General features: G+C 38.0%; 1 protein-coding gene across 1 annotated transcript in view; it reads right to left on the reverse strand.

Annotated features, from left to right (window-relative positions):
* The window catches only part of LOC126836940 (sal-like protein 3), a 56,191-nt gene that overhangs the window by 5,216 nt on the left and 26,704 nt on the right, over positions 1-24,271 (reverse strand). The window contains exons 2-4 of the mRNA XM_050570660.1: positions 2,516-4,876; positions 1,945-2,256; positions 298-434 (exon numbers count right to left, since the gene is read on the reverse strand). Coding sequence (XP_050426617.1) covers positions 298-434; positions 1,945-2,256; positions 2,516-4,876 — 2,810 coding nt within the window. The remainder of the gene's footprint in view (positions 1-297; positions 435-1,944; positions 2,257-2,515; positions 4,877-24,271) is intronic.

Raw genomic sequence — 24,271 nt, forward strand, 5'->3', positions numbered from 1 at the left:
CCCTGTGGAATATTCTTCATGTTCCTCTTTTTCCAGCAAATTTTTAAGAACTATAGACGTGAAAATTAGCTCCAGTGTGGGACCAAATGAAATGTTCTAAAAAGCCTTTAGGGGGAATCGCACTTTGACCGTTATGAATGTATTTCTAGGTTTTCGTGTGAGAGTCAAACAACAGCCAATTGGTAATTGCACATTTTTTTATTGTAATATTGTTGGCCAAGGATAGTAACGACAACAAATGAGAGTAAACACTACAAATAATATCATATTTTATCAGCATTTAAGCTGGGGTCGTACCTTTGTCGAAAATCCTCTGTCGCACACGGTACACTTGAAGGGCCTCTCCTTGGTGTGACTCCTGTAGTGGATCTCCAGAGCCGAGTGGCACGCGAACGTTTTGAAACAGATGTTGCACGTGGTGTTGCCTCGGGCCGCTAAAAACACACAGACACACGTTAAATGGATATAATATTTCATAAAAATCCTAAAAACGCCGGAAATAATATCAGAGTCGTAAATCAATGGTTGAATTTGCGAGCGCTCAGACCTAACCGGCAGCAGGGATAAAAATAACAAACTATAACAGAGCTGCATTTTGCGGTTTCCACACCAAAAAAAAAAGCCATTAACTAACGATACTTCTTGGGGGAGGGGGAATCATTTTTTATTCATAATCCGGCTGTAGTTGTCCTGCAACAGCTCAGGAATTCTCCTGGAATAATTTTTGCAAAATTGTCACTGTCAGATACTGCCAACCCCTCCTCGACTAGTTTGTGTAGAATAGAAAAATCGTAATGGGAAATTGCAGTTCCAGAACTTAGCGTCTCGTTCCTTGGTCTGTTAGTGAATCCACGAAAATGATATTCCCATTAAGTTTATATCATAAGTGACAACGTGGCGCGTCAAGATTCCCCACAAAACGAAAAGGTCCGGAATGTCAGACGCTATTAACTTGTCTTATTAATCTGTTAATGTGCTTATTTTTCATTTGGTCGCGTCCAATACCGTGCACGGCTCTAAGGACTCCTCCGAGAACATCTGGTCGCGCCACGGTTTGGTAAACAACGAAATATAATTATTCCAAAACAGTAAGACGGCACACTAAAAGATGATACGCGCTAAGCATGATGAATACAAGAAACGGGAAAGGTTTTATTTTTAATCTCCCGTACAAGTCACAACTCGCGTTATGAAAATACAGCCGACAAATATTTATCTTAAGTCACCACGCGTTGAGGAATCTCAGAATCTCAAAATTCAAGGACCAGAGCTTTCAGAGTTTTCATAAGGTCTGAACTTCCTTAGCGACTCTGACTTGGTCACTTATGTGCCAATCATCAATGTCTCTCATCGGTCCAACCGTCTTGAGATTTGTTTTTTTGGTCCCAATGCTTGTTTAAAAATATAACCTCGGTATGTGCGAAATTGGCGGCGGTGGACTGGAGTAATTATAAACTTGACGGTGTTATAATCATCGTCTCGAGGCGGACGGAAAATATGCGGAATGGAAACAAAAAAAAAAAAAAGGGTATTATATTATTTTTGCACGGGCAACATGTTGAAAAATAAATACTCCGGATTCTATTGATTTGGTCAACAAAAAATAATAGTGACAGAACGATGCGCGTACCGTGTCTAAATATAACGCGCCTAACGACGCCGATGAACATTTCAACTGTTTCTTAAATGTCAATGCGTTTTACCAGACAATAATGCGATGATAAGATATATACCGCGAGGAATTCAGCCGGTGATGAATGCGACGCGCGTTTTTCATACTACCGAGCTCTTGTCACGGTGCCAAAAAAAGTGCGTGCAATTATTTATCAGCCTATACCCGGCTGTTGTTTCATAATGTAATGGAATAAAATTTAACAAAACAATTATTTAGATACTATAAAAGCGATAAACGTGATTTCGTCGATAATCGAATTTCAGACTTACTCGATGGTCCAAAAGAAGGTGGGTGTTGTCCGGAAAGCACGGCTGCAGGTCCGCCGGCAGCGCCGGCCATGAGGCCGCTAAACGTCGGAGGAAGATAAGCTGATATTATGTGGTTGGCAGTGACCGAAGGCAGTGGTTGGGTCGACTGCTTGGGCGTCAGGTCCAAAGCGCACGGTGGCGAATATCTGCTGTGGTTCATCATCAAAGGCGAACTCGGACGGGATCCGTGATGCCTCGAAGCGGAAGAGGTCGGTCTAGGCGAAAACGATTCGTCGGACGTCATCACAGGCGGGCTGGACATCATTCTTGCACCTGTAATCGTACAACAAACGTCAAAAAGAATGGAGCCAATTGGTGTAGACAGAGAGCCAATGAATTTGCACAGCGTGCCAATGAAGTATATTCATTGTGGATGTCATGTGAGAAGGACAAATGTTTAGAACTTGGGCTAGAGCTGAGAACGATTGAATAGACGATTTGGCTGGAATTGCGTGGAATAAGGTGAGGAATAAAGAAAAAGTGTGCAACTGAGAAGCTTCGAAAGAGACAAGTTAAGGAATGCGATTCTTACTTTTGTTAGACAGGTTTTCCGGTTGCTCCTGGAGTCTGTCGGCGGTGTTGGTAGGACTGTAAGCCCCGTGCTCTTCTTCTCCGCTATACTTGGTGTCCACACTGTAATCGTCGGTCTGGGCGTCCATGTCGTTGTGGTGGCGTTCGTCCACGTCGGCCGAGTCCACGTCGGCCGGCCCGTCGTCGTTGAACTCTGACGCGCGGTCGTCCTTGCGCGCCGTACTGGTGTCGGACAGCGGCGGGGACGACGGCGAACAGGACTCGCGCGACGAACACGCCGCGGGTTTGCTCAGGTTTTCCGGTTGTTCCTGTTCGTGTTTGAGCTGAAAGAACCGTTGCAGCGACGAGGCGCGTTGCCTCTGCTGGTGGTGGTGGTTCATCATCAACGGGTCGGCGGCGGCGGCGGCCAAGTGTTGCTGCAGGTTAGACGGCAACACGACGTTGTCGGACGACTGTTGCGGCAAATGGTGGCTGGGCCGGAACAGCGACAGCGCCGACGAGAAGGTCGGCGAGGACGCGGCGGCGCTGGAGAACTGATGGGACGAGACGGCCGACGACGGCGGAATTTGCGTTGGCCCGTGATGGTGAGGGCTGTTGCTCAAGTGCGGCGGCATGAGGGCCGGGAACTCCTTGTCCAAGTGTTCGGGCACGGGCAGTGGGTTCATTTTTACGTTGGGGAACTTGGACGTGTGTCTCTGGAAGTGCACTTTCAGGTTGCCCTTGGTCGTGAACCGGCTGCCGCACACGTTGCACTTGAACGGCCGTTCGCCCGTGTGCGATCTAATGTGTATCTGCAAGGCCGAGTCGCTGCCGAACACCTTGCCGCAGTACCGGCACCGGTGTTTGTAGAAGTTCTCGCCACGGCTGCCGCCTCCACCGCTGCCGTTGCCGGACTTGCCGTCGTACGGCGACAGCGAGCTGCCTTTGCCGTTGCCCGACCCCTTGCGGAACGACAGTTCGTCGGCCAGGTTGTTGGCCAAAAGGCCCTGGCTCGCTTTGTCCAGCACCTCCTGGGCGCGCCTCTGCAACATCTCCAGCGTGTTGGGCTCACTGGGCGACGGCGGCGGGTCCAGGTTGGTGATGATGGACGACGCGAACGCCGACGACACGGAACAAGACGGAATGAAGTCGTGGTGAGTCACGATGGGCGTCGAAGTCGGGACGGACGAGTACGGGGAGGTGACGGTGGCGGCGGCTGTGGCGGTGGCAGCGGTGGCCGGTAGGGCCTGTAGCGCGTGTGCGACGGGTGTCGTGGGCGGCGGCGTGACGGAATCGTGTCGCGGCGTTGTGGACATGGCTTGTGACGGCGGCGGCTGTGGTGACGCCGACAGTGAAGGCGACGGAGATCGGCTGGGCGTGCGCGGCGTTTGAGTGACGGCACAGTCACCGACAGCTCGCGGTATCATCATGAGAGGTGGTGGCAGCGGCGGCGACAAAGACGGCGGCGGCGGGTGTTGCTGGAGCTCACCGTTTCGCGATATGGCTAACAACGAAAGTGGTAAGTCGTTGGCCGCTGACTCGTCGTTTCCGTCGACGCTGTTGGTCGGCAGCGGCGGCGATGCCGCAAGTAACGCGTTTTCGTCGGCCTGGACGCCGGTGCCGCACTGACGGCTTATCTGCAGCTGTTGACGCAGCTGTTGTATGAGACTGAGTTGCATCATTTGCTGGTGTTGCAACGTGAACAGCGTGGAGTTGACTACGGCCAGATCCTGTAGAACGTTGGGGTTGCTGGCGGCGCCGTTGTTGATGGCCATTGCGGTGGCCGCGAATTGGGCGACGGCCACCTTGGTGTTCTGCAGCGCTTCCAGGGTGACGTGGCCGGGCGGGTGGTGAGCGGGTTCGGCGGCCGCGTGGAACCCGAACGGGAAACCGGAAACGGAAGCGGCCGGCTCGTCGGCGGACAGCCCGACGTCGGCTTCCGCGGGCAGACCGCGGCCGCCGTACCGCCGGTTGTTGTTCTCGGCGTCCTGGCGCTGTCTGCGCTGTTCCTCGTGCGCCTTGCTCAGGCCGTTCCTCAGATCCGCCGGCAAGTTGGCACCGCCGAAATCGCGGCGGCGGTGGTACACCTCGTCGTCGTCCTCGTCCTGTTCTTCGGCGTCCTCGTCGTCGTCCATGTCGTCCATGTCATCTGTGTCGTCCCGTAGACGCTTTGCGCAAGCACCGTCGTCGAAGTCGTCCGCGTCGTTGTGGCCGGCCGCGGTGTGCAGCACGCAAGTCTTGTTGTGTTCCGACAGTTCGGAGAAACTAAGAAATCCCATCGCGCACTGCCGACAAGTGTTGGATAACTTTCTCGGTAGTTTCTCACCGTGAATGGGTCCGTTTTCTTCGTCTTCTTCGTCGTCAGATGTCATGGATATCGCACCTGTAACAATCCAACACCATTCCAAATTATTACCATCATTATCATTATGAAAAGAATAACTTAAAATAAATAAATACTGTTTAGAAAAGGGTTCTTAGCAATTCAACTACTTGGCACGTTGAAACTGAGTATATATTATGATAAACAGAAATGTTGAACAGAACAACAGTTTTCAAATTAATTAATATTATATAATCTTGTTGAAATTGCCGACTGAACAAGTACATTAAAAAACTAAAACGTATTACATTTTTTTTTTAAAATATTTATACGCTATATTTTAATAGACTTACTCGATAAACTAGTCAATGTACAAGTTGCCAAAGCCGTACGAAACGACATTAAAATGTTATTACGGCCAGTCGATAGTATCTCAGGATCGGTTAATTTTTTTTTTTTAACTAACTCGACTTGCTATTTATTTATTATGTATTTCATTTTTTTTTTTTGTAAAGTAAAAGTGATCTTATCGCGGATCAAAAATGGAACGGACGGTTTTTTTTCCATTCGCAATTTATAATTATTGTTGTTGTGCATTTGATAAGAAGACTCCATAAAGCAAAACGGTCGTTGCAACCTACTTTCTCGTCGCGGAACGGTAAATCCAAACGAGAGAACAAACAAACATATATATATATATATTATATAAACGTAATTAATTTAGCGATGTGGTCGAACAGTCGTCCAGTTCGTCCATCGTTGACGTTGCATTTCGGTCATCGATGACAAGCGTGCAACAACGCAACTCAACGATTGGTCGGTTATTAATAGATAACGGAAAATCCAGATACAGATCACTTTCGTGTCGAACGTATGCGATATTTGTCTAGTGATAGACAAATATCTCTATGTGATTCTCGCCTAAAGCGTTTGCCATCGATCAAAAGAAACTCAACGACGACGGCGTGTGCGTTTGTCCGTACAAAACGGTAAAATAAAAAAATAAAATAACAATATAATATCGGGTACACGTGTGTGTGTGTTGATATTATTACACGGGTTAATTAGGATGAAAATATAAATCCATTCGGGTCCGTTCAATCCCCGTGACGGATCGTCTAGACGTCATTAATATACCCAGATCTCCTCGTGTAGCTGAGACGACGATTAAACGCGGTACTTACAAATTAATGTCGTTATTATCATCGTTGTTCATTTTTTTTTTTGTCTCCAAAAATTATAATATATTATTTTCGTTTGCCCGGACAATCCGTTATCGTCGCTAATTTTAGCCATCGCGGGTTTCCACGGTAAATAAAACTCTGTGTAAACCCTAAAAGTTGGTATTTTTTTTTTTTTTTTTTTTAATAGGATTATATCATCATCATCATACCCGACCCCTGGACCACTCGTGTCCGCAACATGTTATAAACCGAGTATAATTACCCGTGTCGTTCTATTTAGAACAATCGTGTATCGCCCCACGAACCTCGCAGTCGTTCCCTTTTTAATTATATCCGAATATTGCGTACGGACAAATTTAAAGCGTGTCCCGACCGAACGTAATCGCCGGCGATCTAGCGTGGATCTACATAACGTATAACCTGACTTTTTTATGGAAACCCCCCTTTCCCCCCCAAAAAAAAAGGGAAAATTACAAATTGTCATTAGCAAAGGCTGCTGTTATGTTTGAGTGAAACAATCTGGTCAACACGTTATATTATTGTTTTAGGTATGGCATAAATGTATGGGAAACAATGGCAAGAAGTTATTAGTTATACACTCAAAGTCAACCCTACCCTCGTATTCACCCTAATACTAATAAAAAAAAAATTCAGAGTTGTGCGTCATTCGAATAAATCTAAATAATTATCTAGACAACACGTTTTCAACGAAATTCAAGTAAAAGTTATTCGAATAATTTCAAATTTGAAATTATTCGAATAAACAGTTACTGGAATAATAATTGTTAAAAATACTATTTAAATAGTTTGTAAGTGCTTTTTTCTAGTAATTATATTTGCAAGTATTGTTTCGTATAAATATCTAATATATTCTACATGTTTTGTAAAATATATAAAACCAGTAAAAATATAGGAAGACAGGTTTGTATTCGAGTAAATACGACTTGAATGATGTGTTATCAGGATGATTATTCGGATAACGTTTTATTGGAAAGTGATTTATCACTTTAGGTTTAAATAATTAACCCGTTAGGTTAGGTTAGGTTTTTGATCAACACCGACATGAGCTGTGCACGTCAACATACTTGCATCGGACGTTGACGACGGCAGTAGCTATTAATTTCTCGATCGGTGTGCTATGGCAGTCGCATTAGCTGTGTATGCCGATGTGACCGCCCTTGTGGAATTTTCAAGATGATGTGCCTACGGTGAATTTTTCGAAGAAACATACTTATACTGGCCGTCATCGTGTTGGCGGCGGCGAAAACATGACGTGACCGACGGAGGAAACAAAAAAAAACTGGTTCGCGTCATACCACCAAAGACTAAAAATCTATTAACGTACTTTTTTCGTTGACATTTTCCAACCGGTTATTTTTTTTTCAATTTTATTTTCGTACATTTTTAGATCTCATTCTTTTCATATTTTTTTGCCCCGTCCGTGTTCCCAGAAGAATTTTGATCGATTTATTATTGTTGTACTGTGCACCGACTGCTGTCGGTCCGGACGGCATAACAAAAAAAAAACACACACACATACACAGGTGTACCTATCGTATGAAGCCGGTGTGTAGATTGATGAGAACCTACCTATCCGGACTCAGTTGGGTGGCCCGGGGTTTCACAGTTTTTTGTTTATTAATAATCCGCTATACCCAATATTGTTGATAATAAACAGTGGCTCCGGCGAGAGGATGCGAAGAGAAGCGTCAGGCGTCTTATGTGACAACAGAATCGCAATGAGACTTGAAGGTAAGTCCTACAAGAGTGAAGATGGCACTTCTATGGCGGTAGACAGGCAAATCGATCAGAGTTGTAGTGCAGCGCTGTAGATCTTGTAGATCTTAATTGCTGTGAAAACTCCCTGCATTCGTCTCCTTTGTAGTCTATCATTTACTTATCCTAGGGTTTATCGATTGATAGGTGTCAATAGTTCAATAGCTAAAACCTGACTCATTCAAATTTAACCTCAATTTAACCTAACTTTACTTTTCTAATCAGAATTCAATATAACTTTACCTATCTGATCAAAATCTGATCTAACTTTACAAATTCAATTAGAATCTGACATACCCTTACTTGTCTGATCAGAATCTGATCTTACCTTACAAATTCAATCAGAATCTATTCTAATCTTGCATATTCAACCAGAATCTAATCTAACTTTGCCTATAAAATCTTAATCTAACCCTACCTAGACGGAATCTGATCTAACCTAGGCTACTTTTTGGATTTCCTTTTGCTTTTTGGCACAATTGGTGTCAATCGCAAAAGCATGTTATATTCCACGCTAAAACCAACGACTGTGGATATTTTGGCACTCAAGACGGGCCCGTCACCGTCAGATAGCACCGTTGACAATACGAAGAACATAAAGAAACAACGGTAGACCGGATTCGACGAACGCCGCCGGTATTGAAACGATATTGTCGTTTGTATATATTTTTTTGTTTTGTTTTCGTAACGGACTAATTCGACCGCCGGTGTCTAATGTCAATCTCTCGTCGTTATTGTGTTATTATATTATTGTTATTATCATCATCGAACCGAACAGGAAAAAGCATATCGCGTTTTGGTGTGTGTCTGTGAAAACATAAGGAGTGTACGCGGACCGGAAGTATTCGAATTAAAGCATAAAGCGTCGGCGTCTCGGATGAATAGACGTGCTCTCGGCCAGAGTTGGAATCGATCACACCGTACTCTACCGTAGAGTGTAGTCTGTATTATTATTATTATTATTATTATTTAATAGTACACATCGGTGTAAGTTTGTCAGTTGGCAGGAGCGGGAGCTGCTATATGCATCAATAAATATGACTCTTGTGTCTCTGGCAATGATGATGATGATGATGATGACAGGAGTGTTAAAGCCAGTTTAACCTGGGTAACCGATTTTCGTTTCAAACGGGGGTGGGAGAGCGCTAACCCCGTCTCGGATTTTTTTTTTGTTTTATGTTTTTTCCACCGCATATTTTACACTCGAAGGTTTTTGATTTGTTATGCACGGTTTTATCGAACGAATCGAAAACCAAGTCGTGATGGATGGGTGAATGCAATAATAACCGGCCGTCGTCGCCGTCTTTGGAATCAAAAATTATTATTGATATACACTATTATAAACAAACCCTCGGCGGGGTTTTCCACTCACGCCGATCATTATTATTATTATTATTATCATTATGAAAAGGTATTAAACGACGCGACAAACCGTTGAGAAACAGTAGCGCGCACAGGGCAATTATCGACGACGATTATTCTCTCTGTGAGAATCGAATATTTTATCAGTTTTTTTTTCTTGTAATCAATTATATTTTCGTTACATAATACAACTCAGGTGGACTGGGCTTGGAATTCTATATCCCGAGCCCCCCCCTCACCCTGATCTCCGCCAATGTAGGGGAGGGAGTAATCGTTCACCTGTGACCTCTGAGTATATTTTTAATTTCTTAACATTTGTTTGGCTACAGCTCTCTCCAAGTCAAGTGGTCAACTTGGGCTAGATGACTGCACTACGTTTTGTTTTATTTTTAAGGTATGAAACGAATATTTAAACGCAGTCAATGTACGTTCAATCAATAGCGTTAAACAATAATATTATTAAGTATGTTATTTTTTTTATATCCAACAAAAACTTCAATAACGTTAATATAAATTTCACCTGCAAATACCTGCAATTTACGTTACGGAGTTAGTTTGAAACAAAAATAACCGGAAAATAAAAACTCGAATTCAAAATTAGTTGTATAATCGAATTGCTGAGCAATTATTTCGACCAATTAACTACACTAACGTTGTGCTGTAACGTGTAATCAAAAAACCAATTTAATAAAAAACAATTTTTTTTAAAAAAAACTATTCTAACTATTCGATGAAAATTAAATTTAAACTAGTTAATTTTATTGGCTTACAAATTTGAAAATTATATTTTATTTTATCGGTTAGACCACTATATTGCACTTAACGTGTACCATTTATAGTATAATAGCCGTAAAATATAAGGTTAGGTTAGACAATTAATTGCAAAAATAAAACTATAAAAATTTAATCATCATTTTCGTAATATTAACAACGTTTTCGATAATTAATTAAATTAAAAAACAAAATAATTTTTATACATTCTAAATAAATAATTGCGATCATAAAACCATAACACGTGTAGTTCAAAAAATACAAATGAATAGGCAAAAATAAAACAAGTATAATACCGTGTGCTCGAATTTGACATATTATATTTTATATAAGAGTCGAAAAAATAAACCGCGGGGAGATTTATGTACAATATATTATTATTATTAGGGGTTGAACGAGAAGAAGATAAGCTACCGCACAGACACACACGCACACACAGCTTTAGCAAAGCAGTGGGAAAGGGGTGGGTGTGGGCGGTGAGGGAGAGATGATACGGAACGAACGAATTCTTCGGTAAATCTGGAACCCGTTGTGTTTGTATTATATCATACAGTTGACATGTGTCCCTTGTCGGGGAAAAAAAAGGAATATTTTAAGAAAAAATATAAGAAGAGTGAAAACATACGCGTGCACACACACAGACATACACGTAGTTATACCAGTGCGGTTGTTGTAACTGTGTTGTAAAAATAATTACACACACACACACACACAGTGTAAAACCCGGTGGTAAAATGTCCAATAAGGAATACCACCGACGATTTAAAATTACACATATTATTATATACATATACAGGGTGTTTAGAAGTCTAAATCAAAAAGGTTAGACCCTGCGCACACCCTGTATACCCACCCCGTTCGTGCAAAGCTGTAAGAAAAAAACCGTCCAAAATCGAATTTACTCAATCGCTTAAGTCCGAATCAATTACAAGTATATTCTACTAGCGGTGGGATTCCAAAAATCCGGATTTAAGCTATTTAAGCCACTCAAACGTCTTATAAATATCGTTACAAAATAAATTCGTGTACCTTGTACTGATGGAAATTTAAAAGAAACACACAAATCCAAGGGCCATGTGTTTTATAATATTACATTTTCGCACACGTGATTTTATATTGTATTATAATATTTAACACTTCTAAGATTTTCGACTTAAGTAGCGTTTTTTTTTTTTGTGAAAATCCTGATTTTTTTTGATTCCCAGCACTCTAGTAACTACATCGTTGGTTCTGGAATATTTTATTATTTGGTTAAGTGGCCGAAACGGTTTGAGTCTATTTTTGAACAATACTACAGTCGATTCGAATGGCCCTAACGATTATATATTTTATTATTATTCTACCTAAAGAAGTAGCTCGACCACGACCTTCGGGCTGGGAGTCGGTTTGGAACGGCTGTCTGTGTTATAACCGAAAGTTCTAGAAAAAATCGGACTTACGGTGTACTTACGGAGTAAAAATAATAAGAATTTCTATTTATTTATTTTTTTCTATTTTCTTCGACTCGCACATCTGCATCTGCATATTATTATTATTATTATTAAGTACGTTTACGAGGAAATTGAAAACAAAATAAATACGTGTCGCGTTACGGCACGTGCTAAGGGGGAAAAAAATCTGCTCCCCCCCTCCTCCCGCCCTTATATTATTATTATTATTATTATTATTTTCTACCCCCAGCTATTTGACACAAACCCACTTGACGGTAAGTGTCACCGTCGACGACGACGACCCTCGTTTTGTGTTGTTAATTTCAATGTTTTTTCTTGCCCCCGCCCCCCCCCCGCAGACGCTACTGAAGGGTTTCCGTCTTTTCGGAAACCTTCCTTTTCTAAATTTAAACAGAAATCCGACCGGCTCATCATTTACCGTCCCGCTAACCATTAACATTGACGTTTTTCATCTGCGCCCCGGCTCTCTTACTGTTATTATTAATTATACAATATTATATATGTGTGTGTGTGTGTGTGAGTGCAGTGTACACACACACACACACATATATACGAGTAAGTTAAATTAAAATTCTACGACCGCTATATAATGATAATATTATATATCCGTAAGCACGGCACGGCTCGACTTCCCCCCTTAAAACGCATAATGATATTATACATATACACATATTATGTACCACGCTTATAAATAACTCGCAATAACTCTGTGAGTGCTGAGTAAAAATCGGTCGACAAAGAACCATTAAACAATAACAGTGTAAACCATTACGTGCACACATTTCCAATAACACACCCCGGCGGTGTTGTTCGAATCCCCCGACATGTTTTCAGAGTCTATATATACTATGGAATTATATGGCGTGCGAGTGCCCAGCGGGTACTTTCAATAAGCGTAATTATAACTAACAAGGTTAGGTCAAGTTTAGTCAGGTTAAGTTTGGTTAGGTTTGGTTAAGGTTTGGTAAGGTTTGGTTAGGTTTGGTTGGGGTTGGTTGGGTTTGGTTAGGTTTGGTTAGGTGAAAATATCTATACATCCTTGGCTAACATTGCTTGTGACAAAATGTCACTTGTAAACTGTAACTACAGTCTACAGTCCCAGAACAATTGACCTCACACGGATATCTAATGAGAAGAACCGACCAGATAAAATATGTACTCAATAGACTTGCGGAGATGTTCTCTCCTTCAAATACATACTAATATAATATGTATTGTGGCAAGTTTGCAGAGATCAGAGAAAACCCAAAAACAGCTGACAACCTATGTACGAAGCTCTGGGACTGAAATGAAATGTTTAATATTTTCCAAATTGTATAATTTTATATTTAACACAATACTATAATATTGTACAAACATACAAACATTGTCCTCCAAAAATTGGAGGTTCATATTTAAAATATGTCCAAATGTATTTCTCACTGTAAACAGACACAAGCCAATAATCTTTGTAGTTGTGTCTCAATCGAAAAAACTCAAAAAGACCAACGACTATTTCTTACTTCATCGATCAAAAATTCTCTATTTGATCAATTTCTAGTTGGAATAACTAAACAAGTACAGCAAGTTCGGCCGACTAAATGTTAAGTCGAGGCAATTATTTATTTACAGTTATTGTTCCAACTAGAAATTGATCAAATCGAGAATATTGTGGAAACAATGCTTTGGGTGAAATATTAACATGTGGAAAACACAAAAATGATTTTGTGTCTGTGGCCGAAGCGTCGGACGAGTAAAAGCGCGACGGCGTTTAATTATTATTACAGACATGTATTATTATTATTATATCATGTTTGTACACACTAGTAGGGTTTCCAAATTTTCCCCTCTTTGTTTTTAAATTAGTATCGCGTTTCTCGTTGACCCGTTTATAGGATATATATATATATATATATATATATATATAATATGAATGTGTGCTTTATGCTTGTAACGACAATTACACCCCACAGTGGACGGCGAAGCCATAGGCTTCGGTTATATACGTACACCAGTAGTGGCGGGCGGTGCAATACAATACATCAAAATATTGATATTAGATTATTAACAATAACTGGCGATGGGTATTTGTTTTCCAAACGGTGTACTTACACTTTTTATTTTTTTTTTTTATCGAAGCCACAAATTCTCTAACTATATCAGCTTATCATAATCACGTTCAAAAATGAATACTTCCTCGTCGATAAACATAACTTAACCGTGGCGCCTACGATCCACCTAACCCTTTGGTCTCTCGGTCCGAGACGTTTATTATATTTTCACATAGGTTTCCTTCTGTGGCCATAATCTTAAGGGATCACGTTGTAGTGTCTTACCTATTTTAGCTATGTAATATTATATTTAACAAAAAAACGAATTCACCGCAAAACACTGGGCCGATCGTCGACGACACACAATATAAATAAATAATAACACTAAAGGGACGACCGCGACGACAGTTGAGAAGGGAAAAACGGTCGGCCCGAAGAAATTTGTCGATTTTTTGGTAAAACATGCCGACACAATAATAATATCAATAGCTTGTGTGTCCTCCTCTCAGATTTCAACAAAAAAAAAATCTCTCCTTGTACATTTTATTGTATGTAAATATATATATATATATATATATTTTTTTTACTATAATAAAAGTCTTTTCTATGTCCACATACACACGCACACACTACAAACGAGGGGATCAGAAAACTACTGTCGTTTGTCCTTTTTGTGTGTGTGTGTGTACTACTTGTATGCGTGCTGTGTAACGGGAGTGAGTTTTTATTTCAATAGAAACGTCACGCGGCATCGAATTTGATGACCGTACACACATTATTGACACTGGTGTGCAATAATGTTGACATTGCCCCGATGATGATGATGGTCCCCTCGGGGTCATGTCTCCACAGAGAGACATCCGTCTAATAATAAAAGAAACAAGCGTATTTTTCTCCTTTTCTTTCCTTTTTTTTTTTCAATAATCGCGAACGATCCTCCAGGATAATGTGTTTACATTGTGTACACACATACTCATACTGAACCTATATATATATATTATATATATATAATATATACTGACAGTCGGCAATACGCTGTGTGTCCGCGCCGCCAAAAAAAACTATTGTGATTGATGTCTATAAAAAAAAAAATATTATGTCAACGACGGCGGTGTACCTTACTTAATACTTAATACTTCATATCGTCTTCGTCATAATAATAATAATAATAATAAGGTCTACACGCACCCGAAAACGTCGGCGGACAATAAGATGGCACCAGATGACATATTATATTATTATTGTGTGCATAATAAAAATATACCTACCGAGAAACCCCTCCCCCACCAACCCCCCTCTAGAAATATAGGCATGTGTGGGAACCCGAGCCAGGTCGGAAGCATAACGGCGGCTGTGTGTGCATTTTTTGTGTTCGGTTAGGATGAATAATTCGAGTCTTTGTTATCGAATATTAAAAGTATTAACTTTGAAAAAAAAATATCAACTTAAACTCACCACATCAGTCCGATCCTTACCGAACCTTGTCAAACTTGACCGAGCTTGACCGAACCTTGCCGAACCTAACCTAACCAAACCTAACCAAACCTAACCAAAACTAACCAAACCAAACCTAACCAAACCTAACCAAACCTAACCAAACCTAACCAAACCTAACCAAACTTGGATGGCTTCGAGTGCGACTGTTCTCTGCTGCACAGCTGACAATAATGTAATAGAACATTCTGGTTGGTATGTGGTCAACTGTTCGCCAAGACTCCAATGTGGTTAAGTTACTGTGGCCTAAGGTTTTGCGTGGAGTATATAATATAATTTATAATAGTAATATAATTTTTTATCGCCGTTCTGAACAAAATATTATAGCGTTTTTTTTCATTTGGCATCTGAGTCATCTCGAGCAGGTTAAGTATTTTATTATTTTTTTAGTAGGTAGATTAATATCTAATGTTCACCGCTGGCCCCGGCGACTTTTCCCAAAAACTGGTGGACGCGTAATTTCGAATTACATTTTTTTTTTTATTGCGAACGGTTGATTTTTTTTTTTTGTTTTTTATGATGAACAGCGTCATACGACAAACGACCGTGGGGGTCATAGCATAATAATATTACAATCTCCGGTGTCACACGTTATTAAAAAAACGTGAATCCGGCCGTCATTTCCAGTTTAATTTTCTGTGTAGTATAATACTGTACATCATGTATATATGAACATAATATATTAGGTATAATATCCGAATGCTGTGTGTACGGTTTACCGGGGTGAAATGAAAAAACATGTTCAACAAATCGATAGCCGAGTGTTGTGTTTTTGTTGCGTGCTATAGTGATAAATACATAATCGTTCGGGTGACATACACATTCACGACGGCCAACCACAGTGGTGGTAAAATGATATAATAATAATAATATACGGATTATCATACTTACACACCTACAGCCATATATTACCGCCGTGAGAGAGTGCTCGCCGATTATTTACTTCACATTACACTGTTTCTTTTTGTGCGGACAATGTTAACAAAATAAATAAATAAATAACAGGCGTTTCTCCACGTTTGACCCGAGAGAAATCCATTGATCTTGAACCGTTTTTGCAATTTTCCCATATCAATTTCAACGAATAGAAGTACAACCATGAATTCATAGTTATCACAAGTCCACTGGCAAGTCGACACATTGGTCCCGCCGTTCATATGAATAGTTACAGCCGTTGTCGACCGATTGGTCCTTCGGGCCGGATTTTGGGTGAAAAAAAATTGTTTCCAAAAAGTGCTTAAAGTATTCAAACTAATTCCGTACTGTTAACTTAGTGTGAACATTTATCTACCGATTAAAGTATTTTGGAACTGTTAAATTAAACATATTTAGGTCAGAACAGTCAGGTAAAACAAAAAATCTGTCAAATATTTTAACAAACGTGTGTGTATATTAAACGGTATGCTAAACAAAAGGACACAACATTGTAATACTGTATTTTATTGGCGGGCGTACATGAAATAATTGCACTGAACGTACACAACTGGCTCGTGTAAGACAATTCAAAGCCACGGTGTCTTTTTTTTTTTTGTTTGTGTTGTATTTATATTTTAGAAAGCGGTTAATTAACATACATAAAGCATTTTAATAATATCACAACGTCGCGCATGCCCAATAATAATATGATCTTATTAAAGACAATAGGTTCTTTGTGTCGGCCGGTTTTAAATCTTAAATATTTATACATATGTGTGCGGTACATACATGTATTTATTTATATAAATGTATATATTTTTTATCGGTTCTCGTTTTCATATTATTATTATTTAATACGAAATCGTACCTACATACCAATATATATATATATATATATGTGTTTAAACATAATGATATAATATTATACACAACCGGCAGACGTGTATTTTATTATCGTTTCACTTTATCTCTAATACACACAACAATACCCATCAAAGAAATGTACGCACGACATTATTTTATACACTCTTAATTAAAAACCTGACTCTTTGTCACACGCATACATACTCACATACCTCTCTATAGTAGTAGTACCTATACTCGTACACATAATATATGTATATATAAGATTACTGTGTGTGTGTGTGTGTATATAATATGCGGACATATAATAAAAAGTGAAAAACAAGACGGACTGAACCCAACGTGCACACAACATATAGATTTATCGTCTAGACGACAGTGGTTCTCAAGGCGATTATAATAAATTATTAAAAATATAATTGATATATTCGAAATAGTAATACCTACCACCGTACGAGCCTAAGTTATAATTACCAAAAAAAAAACAAACAATCTAAAAAAAACCGACAAAAAAAATGGTACAAAAATGTTTTTTTTTTTTTTTTCAAAACCAGATTTATTAGATCGTTTAATTAAATTTAAATTATATGAATTTACCGAGACAATATGATAGCCCGACCGGATTAGTGGTATAAGGTATTGTTATTATTAACATAAAAAACCAAAAAAAAAAACCTAATGATAATAATATTGCGAAAATTCTAAACCGTCAAACAACAAAGCCCTTAACGGGGGGGGGGGAGAACCTACCTGTATATAATATTATATTTTTGGGTTGGCGTTTGTTTCTTTTATTGTTTTTCAAAACGCTAATGATGTGAAAAAAAAACAAGGAAAAATGTCAAAAAGTAAAACACGGTTTATTTCATAAGAATAACATATTTTTTTTTTTTTTTAATGAATACAATCCGATTGTATAATAAGATAGCCGGCGTTTCGTGTTTAAATATTCAATGTAATAATTTATGTACTTTTCTTCTTCTTCGTGTCCGTTCGGTTTCTTATATCCAGTGGAAATCTCGAATATATAATTACAAATATAATAACCATAAGACAGTGTATCGACAGCGTTTGCCCGTCGTCGTCGTCGTCGTATCGTTAGTATAATATGTTTAAATAATAATTTATACGGTTTACACACCTGTCGCAGACGGCGAGGGCGCGTTCATCTTGGGCACATCTCTAAGATGTGGTTTTATTTAGATTTTTTTCTTCTTTCTCCTTCTTACGCTACCGTGATACCATTATTATCGTTACTATTGTACAACCCCTAAAAGCCTTTGATGAAAATATGTATAATAATTACAGGATAAGGTCTATATACCTACCAAACGGTAGTGAGACGCCCTGTGTCTTTCGAAGGTCCACGATTGAATGTATTCAATTTGTTTTTGTCTTAATTCATTCGTTTGGAAGAAAACTCTAATAGGCGACCACTAGTTTAAGATTATACTGAATCGGTTCGGACGCTGGTCATTAATCAAGTGACTGATCAACAGCTTTGTGGTAGCGACCGACAAGACTACCTATAGTGGCCGTATCTCTCGCACGGTATACACATATTTGGTGTACTTGGCCAAGCTAATATAGTTATATATTATTTTAAGCGCCTTACCGGCAAGCAAATCGTGCACGAGTGGGAGTTTTACAAAAATACATAAAAAAAAAAACTATTCAAAACGACCGCGTAGGCGCTTCGATGACACGTGTAATAATTATTGTAGTCCTAATATTGTGTCCCGGTACGGTTTTCCGAAACCCGTCAAATTAATATTCAATGTATAAATAATATTATTTATCGCCCAGCGACTTACGCCGGAGGAAGTGTCGTTGTGGTGTTTTTTACCTCGCCTATAAAAATGACGTTAAATAATAATAAAAAAAAAAAAGAAACAATAAAAATATTCTTAACGCGACGAGTAAAATAAAAAAAAAAATGTTTTTTTTTTGTTTTATCTCTTACAATAATATTATACGTACGTGTATTATTATTATTTATTTGTTTTTTTGGTAGGGTAAATGGTTGTAGAGCAGTTCTATAGTGTATGTGTTGTGTGTGTCTGGCGCCAAACATTTTAACATTTTACACGGTCAGGCCTTAAGTATATTATATAAAATTTATATACTTTTATTTTTATTTTATAGTGGTGTGTGTTGTATATGACGATATACAACAGGGTTGCTCGTAAATTATTATGCTCATGGAACTGCTCGCAACGTTTCTCAATAAAAAAAAAAAAAAATACACTGGCCGTGGTGGTCTCTCCACTCATTGATCCGCGTTATCCGGGCGCAATCTACGCGCGTTATCTTCTAAGACTAACCGCTGTTTGTGGGAAAAATGTCAAAAAACCCAGTTACCCTGCCATAGTTATAATATACTACTGTGTTTACACGGCCTGTGTTTCATATTTGGTATAATATTATAAAAATTATCATATAATAGACACTGCAAAAACAGGTAGAGTGACCAACTAATAGCAAACTAATCGGTCCGAGCACTCGCTAGTGTAAATAAATTACCGACTGGTCCTTCGGGCCGGATTTATGGGGAAAAAAAAACCAATAACGGTTAACCGCTCAACAATGAAGACAATTTTTTTCTTTTGTGTCACAAGCATAGTGTAATATGTTAGTATTCAATACTCCGTGCTTGGCGACGAGATGTGGCAAAAGTTGGTCCTTCAGGCCGGATAATTCGGAGAGGCGTCGTTTCGGTATAGAATTGAGACGTTACCCTGCGGCACAGCGTTTAAACGATATTGGATTTATAACAATAACAGTAATGTATGTATAATTAATTACAAGGGCCGTCGTCTGGCAAACGATTAATGGATGTAGGCCGATGTATGGATATAATAATTTATCATTCAAGTATATTTTCTCATTGGTGCCCCTCTTCGTGGAGTAGCAATAACGCTAATGATAATGATAATGATGATTATAATTGTCGTTGCCAGTTGCCTCTCTGACGGACATACCGCCGCCCAGTAACCACACTCACAATGTAGGTAATACTCAACGGCCTTAGTCACCAATAATAATAATAATAATATATATGTACAATACATTGTATAAGTAGAAAATTTAAATAAATATCTTTTCAGTATTTTTTTGTTTTTATTCATCCATTAACCCCAGACAGATTTATTGGTTTCCGAACCCGACCCGTACACGACGACCTAGGTAGGTACACACGGGTATTATTATTAGTATTATTATTATTATAAACGTGTGCGCGCCTTGTGAATGGGTACACGGGGAAATAACAGTCCAATTAAAAAAAAAATGTCTGCCGGTGTGTTTATATTATTATGTGTGTACGTGTATATAAAATAGTTATCAATTTCTAACCGGTATAAAATGAGTAATATTTTAATGTGCCATATAATAAAGCCTTATTATCTAGATCTCTAAACGCACACACACACACACATAGGTACGTTCAATAATAATATATACCTATATAATAATATTATACACGGTGTGGTTTTTTTTAATTCTCTGAATATTTCCTATAAGTATGTGTGTGTGAGTAGGTACGACGACAACGGAGACTTCTCGCTAATGAAATTTATTGCCACGATCGGGGATAAAATGCTTTTTTGATATTTTATACCGTGTGAAGAACAAAAAAAAAATAAAAAATAAAATTATACATATAGGTATACATTATAAGCTACTTAAAATATATAATATATGTCGATACAGTAATATAAATGCCTATATATATATATGTATATATATATAATAATATGTAAACCGGTATTATTGAAATCGGTCGTTTTTTATTTTGTTAATTTATTACGGGTGTACCTATCTATGTATGTGTACGGCGATGATACAATATACAATATACACTTATGGTTATTATATTATTATAAAGCTAACAGGCGAACTCCGAGGGTCTTTAGGTGACCTGTCAATGGTGTATAGAGGTATACCTACAACCTTTTTAGTTTTATTCGGTAAAATACATTTTTATATTTGGTTTTTTATTTTTATAACAATAATTATATACACTTATATTGTAATATATGTCTATAGGTGTGTTGTTTTAGTATTTATGTGTAAGAATATACTTCTAGAAAATATGTTCCCGTTCTCGATTGAAAAATCTCGTTTACCTTAATATGCCCAGTACCTATATATAAACGAAAAATAACCCATAAATCCGGCCGGACCGTTGTTAAGTACACGAGTATATCACTCTTTGGGTATAATAATATAATTGTACCGTGTTGGGGAAAATATATTATATTATTATTGTAATGCCTGTACAAAAACGGAAATGGTCGTACACAACGGCTAACGATTATATTTCTTCATTTAAATATTATTATTTAGATTCCACCACATCCCCCATGACTAATAGAAAAATAAAATACACAACACCACAGCTGGCAGCAGGGGAAAAAACTGAATAAAAAAAAAGAACAATTTTGAGTTTTCACGATGAAGACTTTTATGATTTTTTTGTCCTACCCACAGACATGGGTATAATTATTGTAGACAGTTGTGACAACAACGAGACGGGACGAGTCAACGCTGTCATTTTAAATTATGAATATTATACCAATATGTTATAAATAATATATAATGAACACATAAAAGTTGAATATTTTTTTCGAAAAAGGAAATATGTTAGTTTAAAAAGATACCGGAAAATTGTTGATAATAGGTATAGTTTAACTACCCCAACTACAGTTATTGTAATAGAGTAAGTATTACAATTAACCAATTGAAGAACGCTATCCTATAAAGATGAAAATATTTGTTTTAATTTTATTCGTCTTCTTCGCCTCGTGTCCACAATATACAAATATAGAGGTGACCAGCAAACGATAATAATCTTATGTGATTATTAATAAAAAAAATATAAAAAAAAAAATAGCTGCAATTTTAACCGTTCGTGTTGGCTAGACCGTAAACGCAATATTATTATTCATTAAGACTGTTTATTAAAAGGAATACTTGAAATATATTTAAATAGTATTATGTATATTGAGCGGCCCCTCGTAAAAAGAAAAAAAAAAAAAACAAAAATATAACCAGTCATAATATTATTATATCATGTTTATAATAATAAATAATTATATGGTCCGTTAAATTTTAATGAATCGTTAAATTTATTATTTTGTTTTTGCGCAGCGATGGCAAATTATATAAACCTAACCGTCTAATAATAATAATTTTATCATCGAACAGACGACCAAGAATATTTGACCATTGTAAAAATGTATTATACAGGGTGATACATTTTCGATCGTTTTGTGATATTTTACAATACTCGTGTACGGTAACAGCTTTTTTGTTTAACAATAATCGACTTTTCGAATTAGTAATATTGCATGCCCCGCCGATTTCGACTTCGGTTTGTACTTTGCGTGTGCCTCGTCCATTTTGTCGGCGGTGGTATTGTACGCGCTTCAGTCATCGTTGAAAGTTATGATGTATTATATTTATTATTATGTCATATATATATATATATATATACATGCATACTAACGGCGAGAGACGGTGTTTTCTGGTTGGTGAAACGACGGCCCCGCCCCCGGACCGTCGTGAATAATCCAATGTTATATCGCTTCATAATATAATATAATATTTTCCTCGCCGGCATGGCATACAACGACGGCGATAAATCATAAGCCGGCCGCGTTAATCCTACCTACAAACAACACCGTTGCGTCGTTTGCCGGTTAGGTAGGTTAGGTTAGGTTATACCTATACGAACCCGGTCGTTTTAAATTTGAATTTAAAATTAACAAAAAAAAAAAAACAACGGTATAAGAATTATTATTATTGTATATTTTATAGTTATCAAGACTATTCTGGTCAGGCGGCACTGCTCAGGAGAGCCTTCCTGTTATTACATTGTCGTCACTGTGTCTTTGTCATTAGATCGGCTGATTATACATATTTCGTATAGATTGTAAATAAAGAAAATTAAAAAAAAAAAGTTATTGTGACGCGACCGTTGGCTAAGAGTTGGACCGAATTTTTCATATTTATATTTTTTTAATTTATTTATTTACAATAAGACGTTCCTAGCTAGTGCTATCTACATCTGATGATCATATATATATATATATATATACATATATATGATAATACATCATGATTATGACTACCGTTAGAAAAATGAAGAAAAAAAACAAATTAAACTCTTTTGTTTGCCAACTCGCGTTTGTTGTCGGTTTTGTTAGTTGAAAACGGTACGAGAAAATTATGATTAAAAAAAAAAAAAATACTTTTTTGTACATCCGTTTGAAATTCTTAATTTTTTTTTATCGTTAAGCGGGTTAGGTTAGGTCATTTAAAACGGTTTGATTGACTTTCACAAACTTAACCTAACCTAACCTAACCAAACCTAACCAAAACTAATCAAAACTAACCAAACCTAACCAAGTATAACAAAAACTAATCAAATCCAACCAAACTAACCAAACCTAACCAAACCTAACCTTACCTAACCTTACCTAACCAAACCTATTCTATCCAACTTGTAACTTATATTACAAAATAGCAACTTGTTTTAAAGCGTTCTTTGTTGTTTTTTTAACACGGCGAACGGCTTAAACGCGAAATCGCCGTCTCATGTGACGTTGATCCCTTTCGAAAAGTGACAACAGACGCTGTCTAGTGTGCCAATTGACAAACGAAAACAAAAAAGACAACATTAGGTAGGTATGTGTAAATTAAACAAACATCATATAGTCATGAGCGGAATAGCCGGAAGCTCTCAAACTTTTGGAAACACCATTGAAACAGCTGCTAAGCTGTGTGCATACTCGAATGTATTTTAAGAAGTGCGTTAACCGGTGTAGTCATAGCGCAGCGTTTAATTTATACATGCATTTGATTTGATTTACCGCATACCGACAGCGGCTGTTAATGAAGAGATCCATCGTGATCTCGCATAATAAGCGATAATAAAGTCATAATAATATTATACAATATAATATAATATACACGGTCCAGTATAATAATATTATGTTTTATTGTAAGCAGCACAATTCATGTCTTATACCTATATAGTGGGTCAATGTCCACTAAAGTAAACTAGGCGTGTGTGTAATGTATATACCTATGTGTAGTATATATAGTTACTATGGGCTGGTTTATAATAATAAAAACACTGAAATTGCGACCAACAATGATCGTATAATATCAAACCGAGATTTTACAATAATATTATAGTCTATTGATATATATATATATATATACACATGTAGATTAATATGCAGAGAGAGCACACACACACAACTATAATATTATATTATTATCATTGTTATTGCTCGTTAACCAATATTTCTACACACACACATTTGGTCGTGGAATATATTATTATTATATAATATTATTTTTTTTTTTTATTGATACACGCCCGTCACGCGATATGGACGGTGGTAATAAAGCAATAAACTCACAGCGCCGTTTCTCTCTCTCTGTCTGAAAATATATAATAATATATTGTCTACAAGATCAGGAATATATCATTCATCTGCGGGGCCGTATTAAGTATATACAAACATAATATAACATAGCAGAGATTCTTCTGCTGTTCGTCATGTACCTCTATCTACTTGCTGTAATAATAACTCG

The sequence above is a fragment of the Adelges cooleyi genome, unplaced genomic scaffold (genome assembly GCF_023614345.1).
Source record: "Adelges cooleyi isolate 19-005CV unplaced genomic scaffold, UGA_ACOO_1.1 ACOO_flye_CR_arks_rails_tigmint_CR_PRNA_247, whole genome shotgun sequence".
NCBI classification, from domain to species: Eukaryota; Metazoa; Arthropoda; class Insecta; order Hemiptera; family Adelgidae; genus Adelges; species Adelges cooleyi.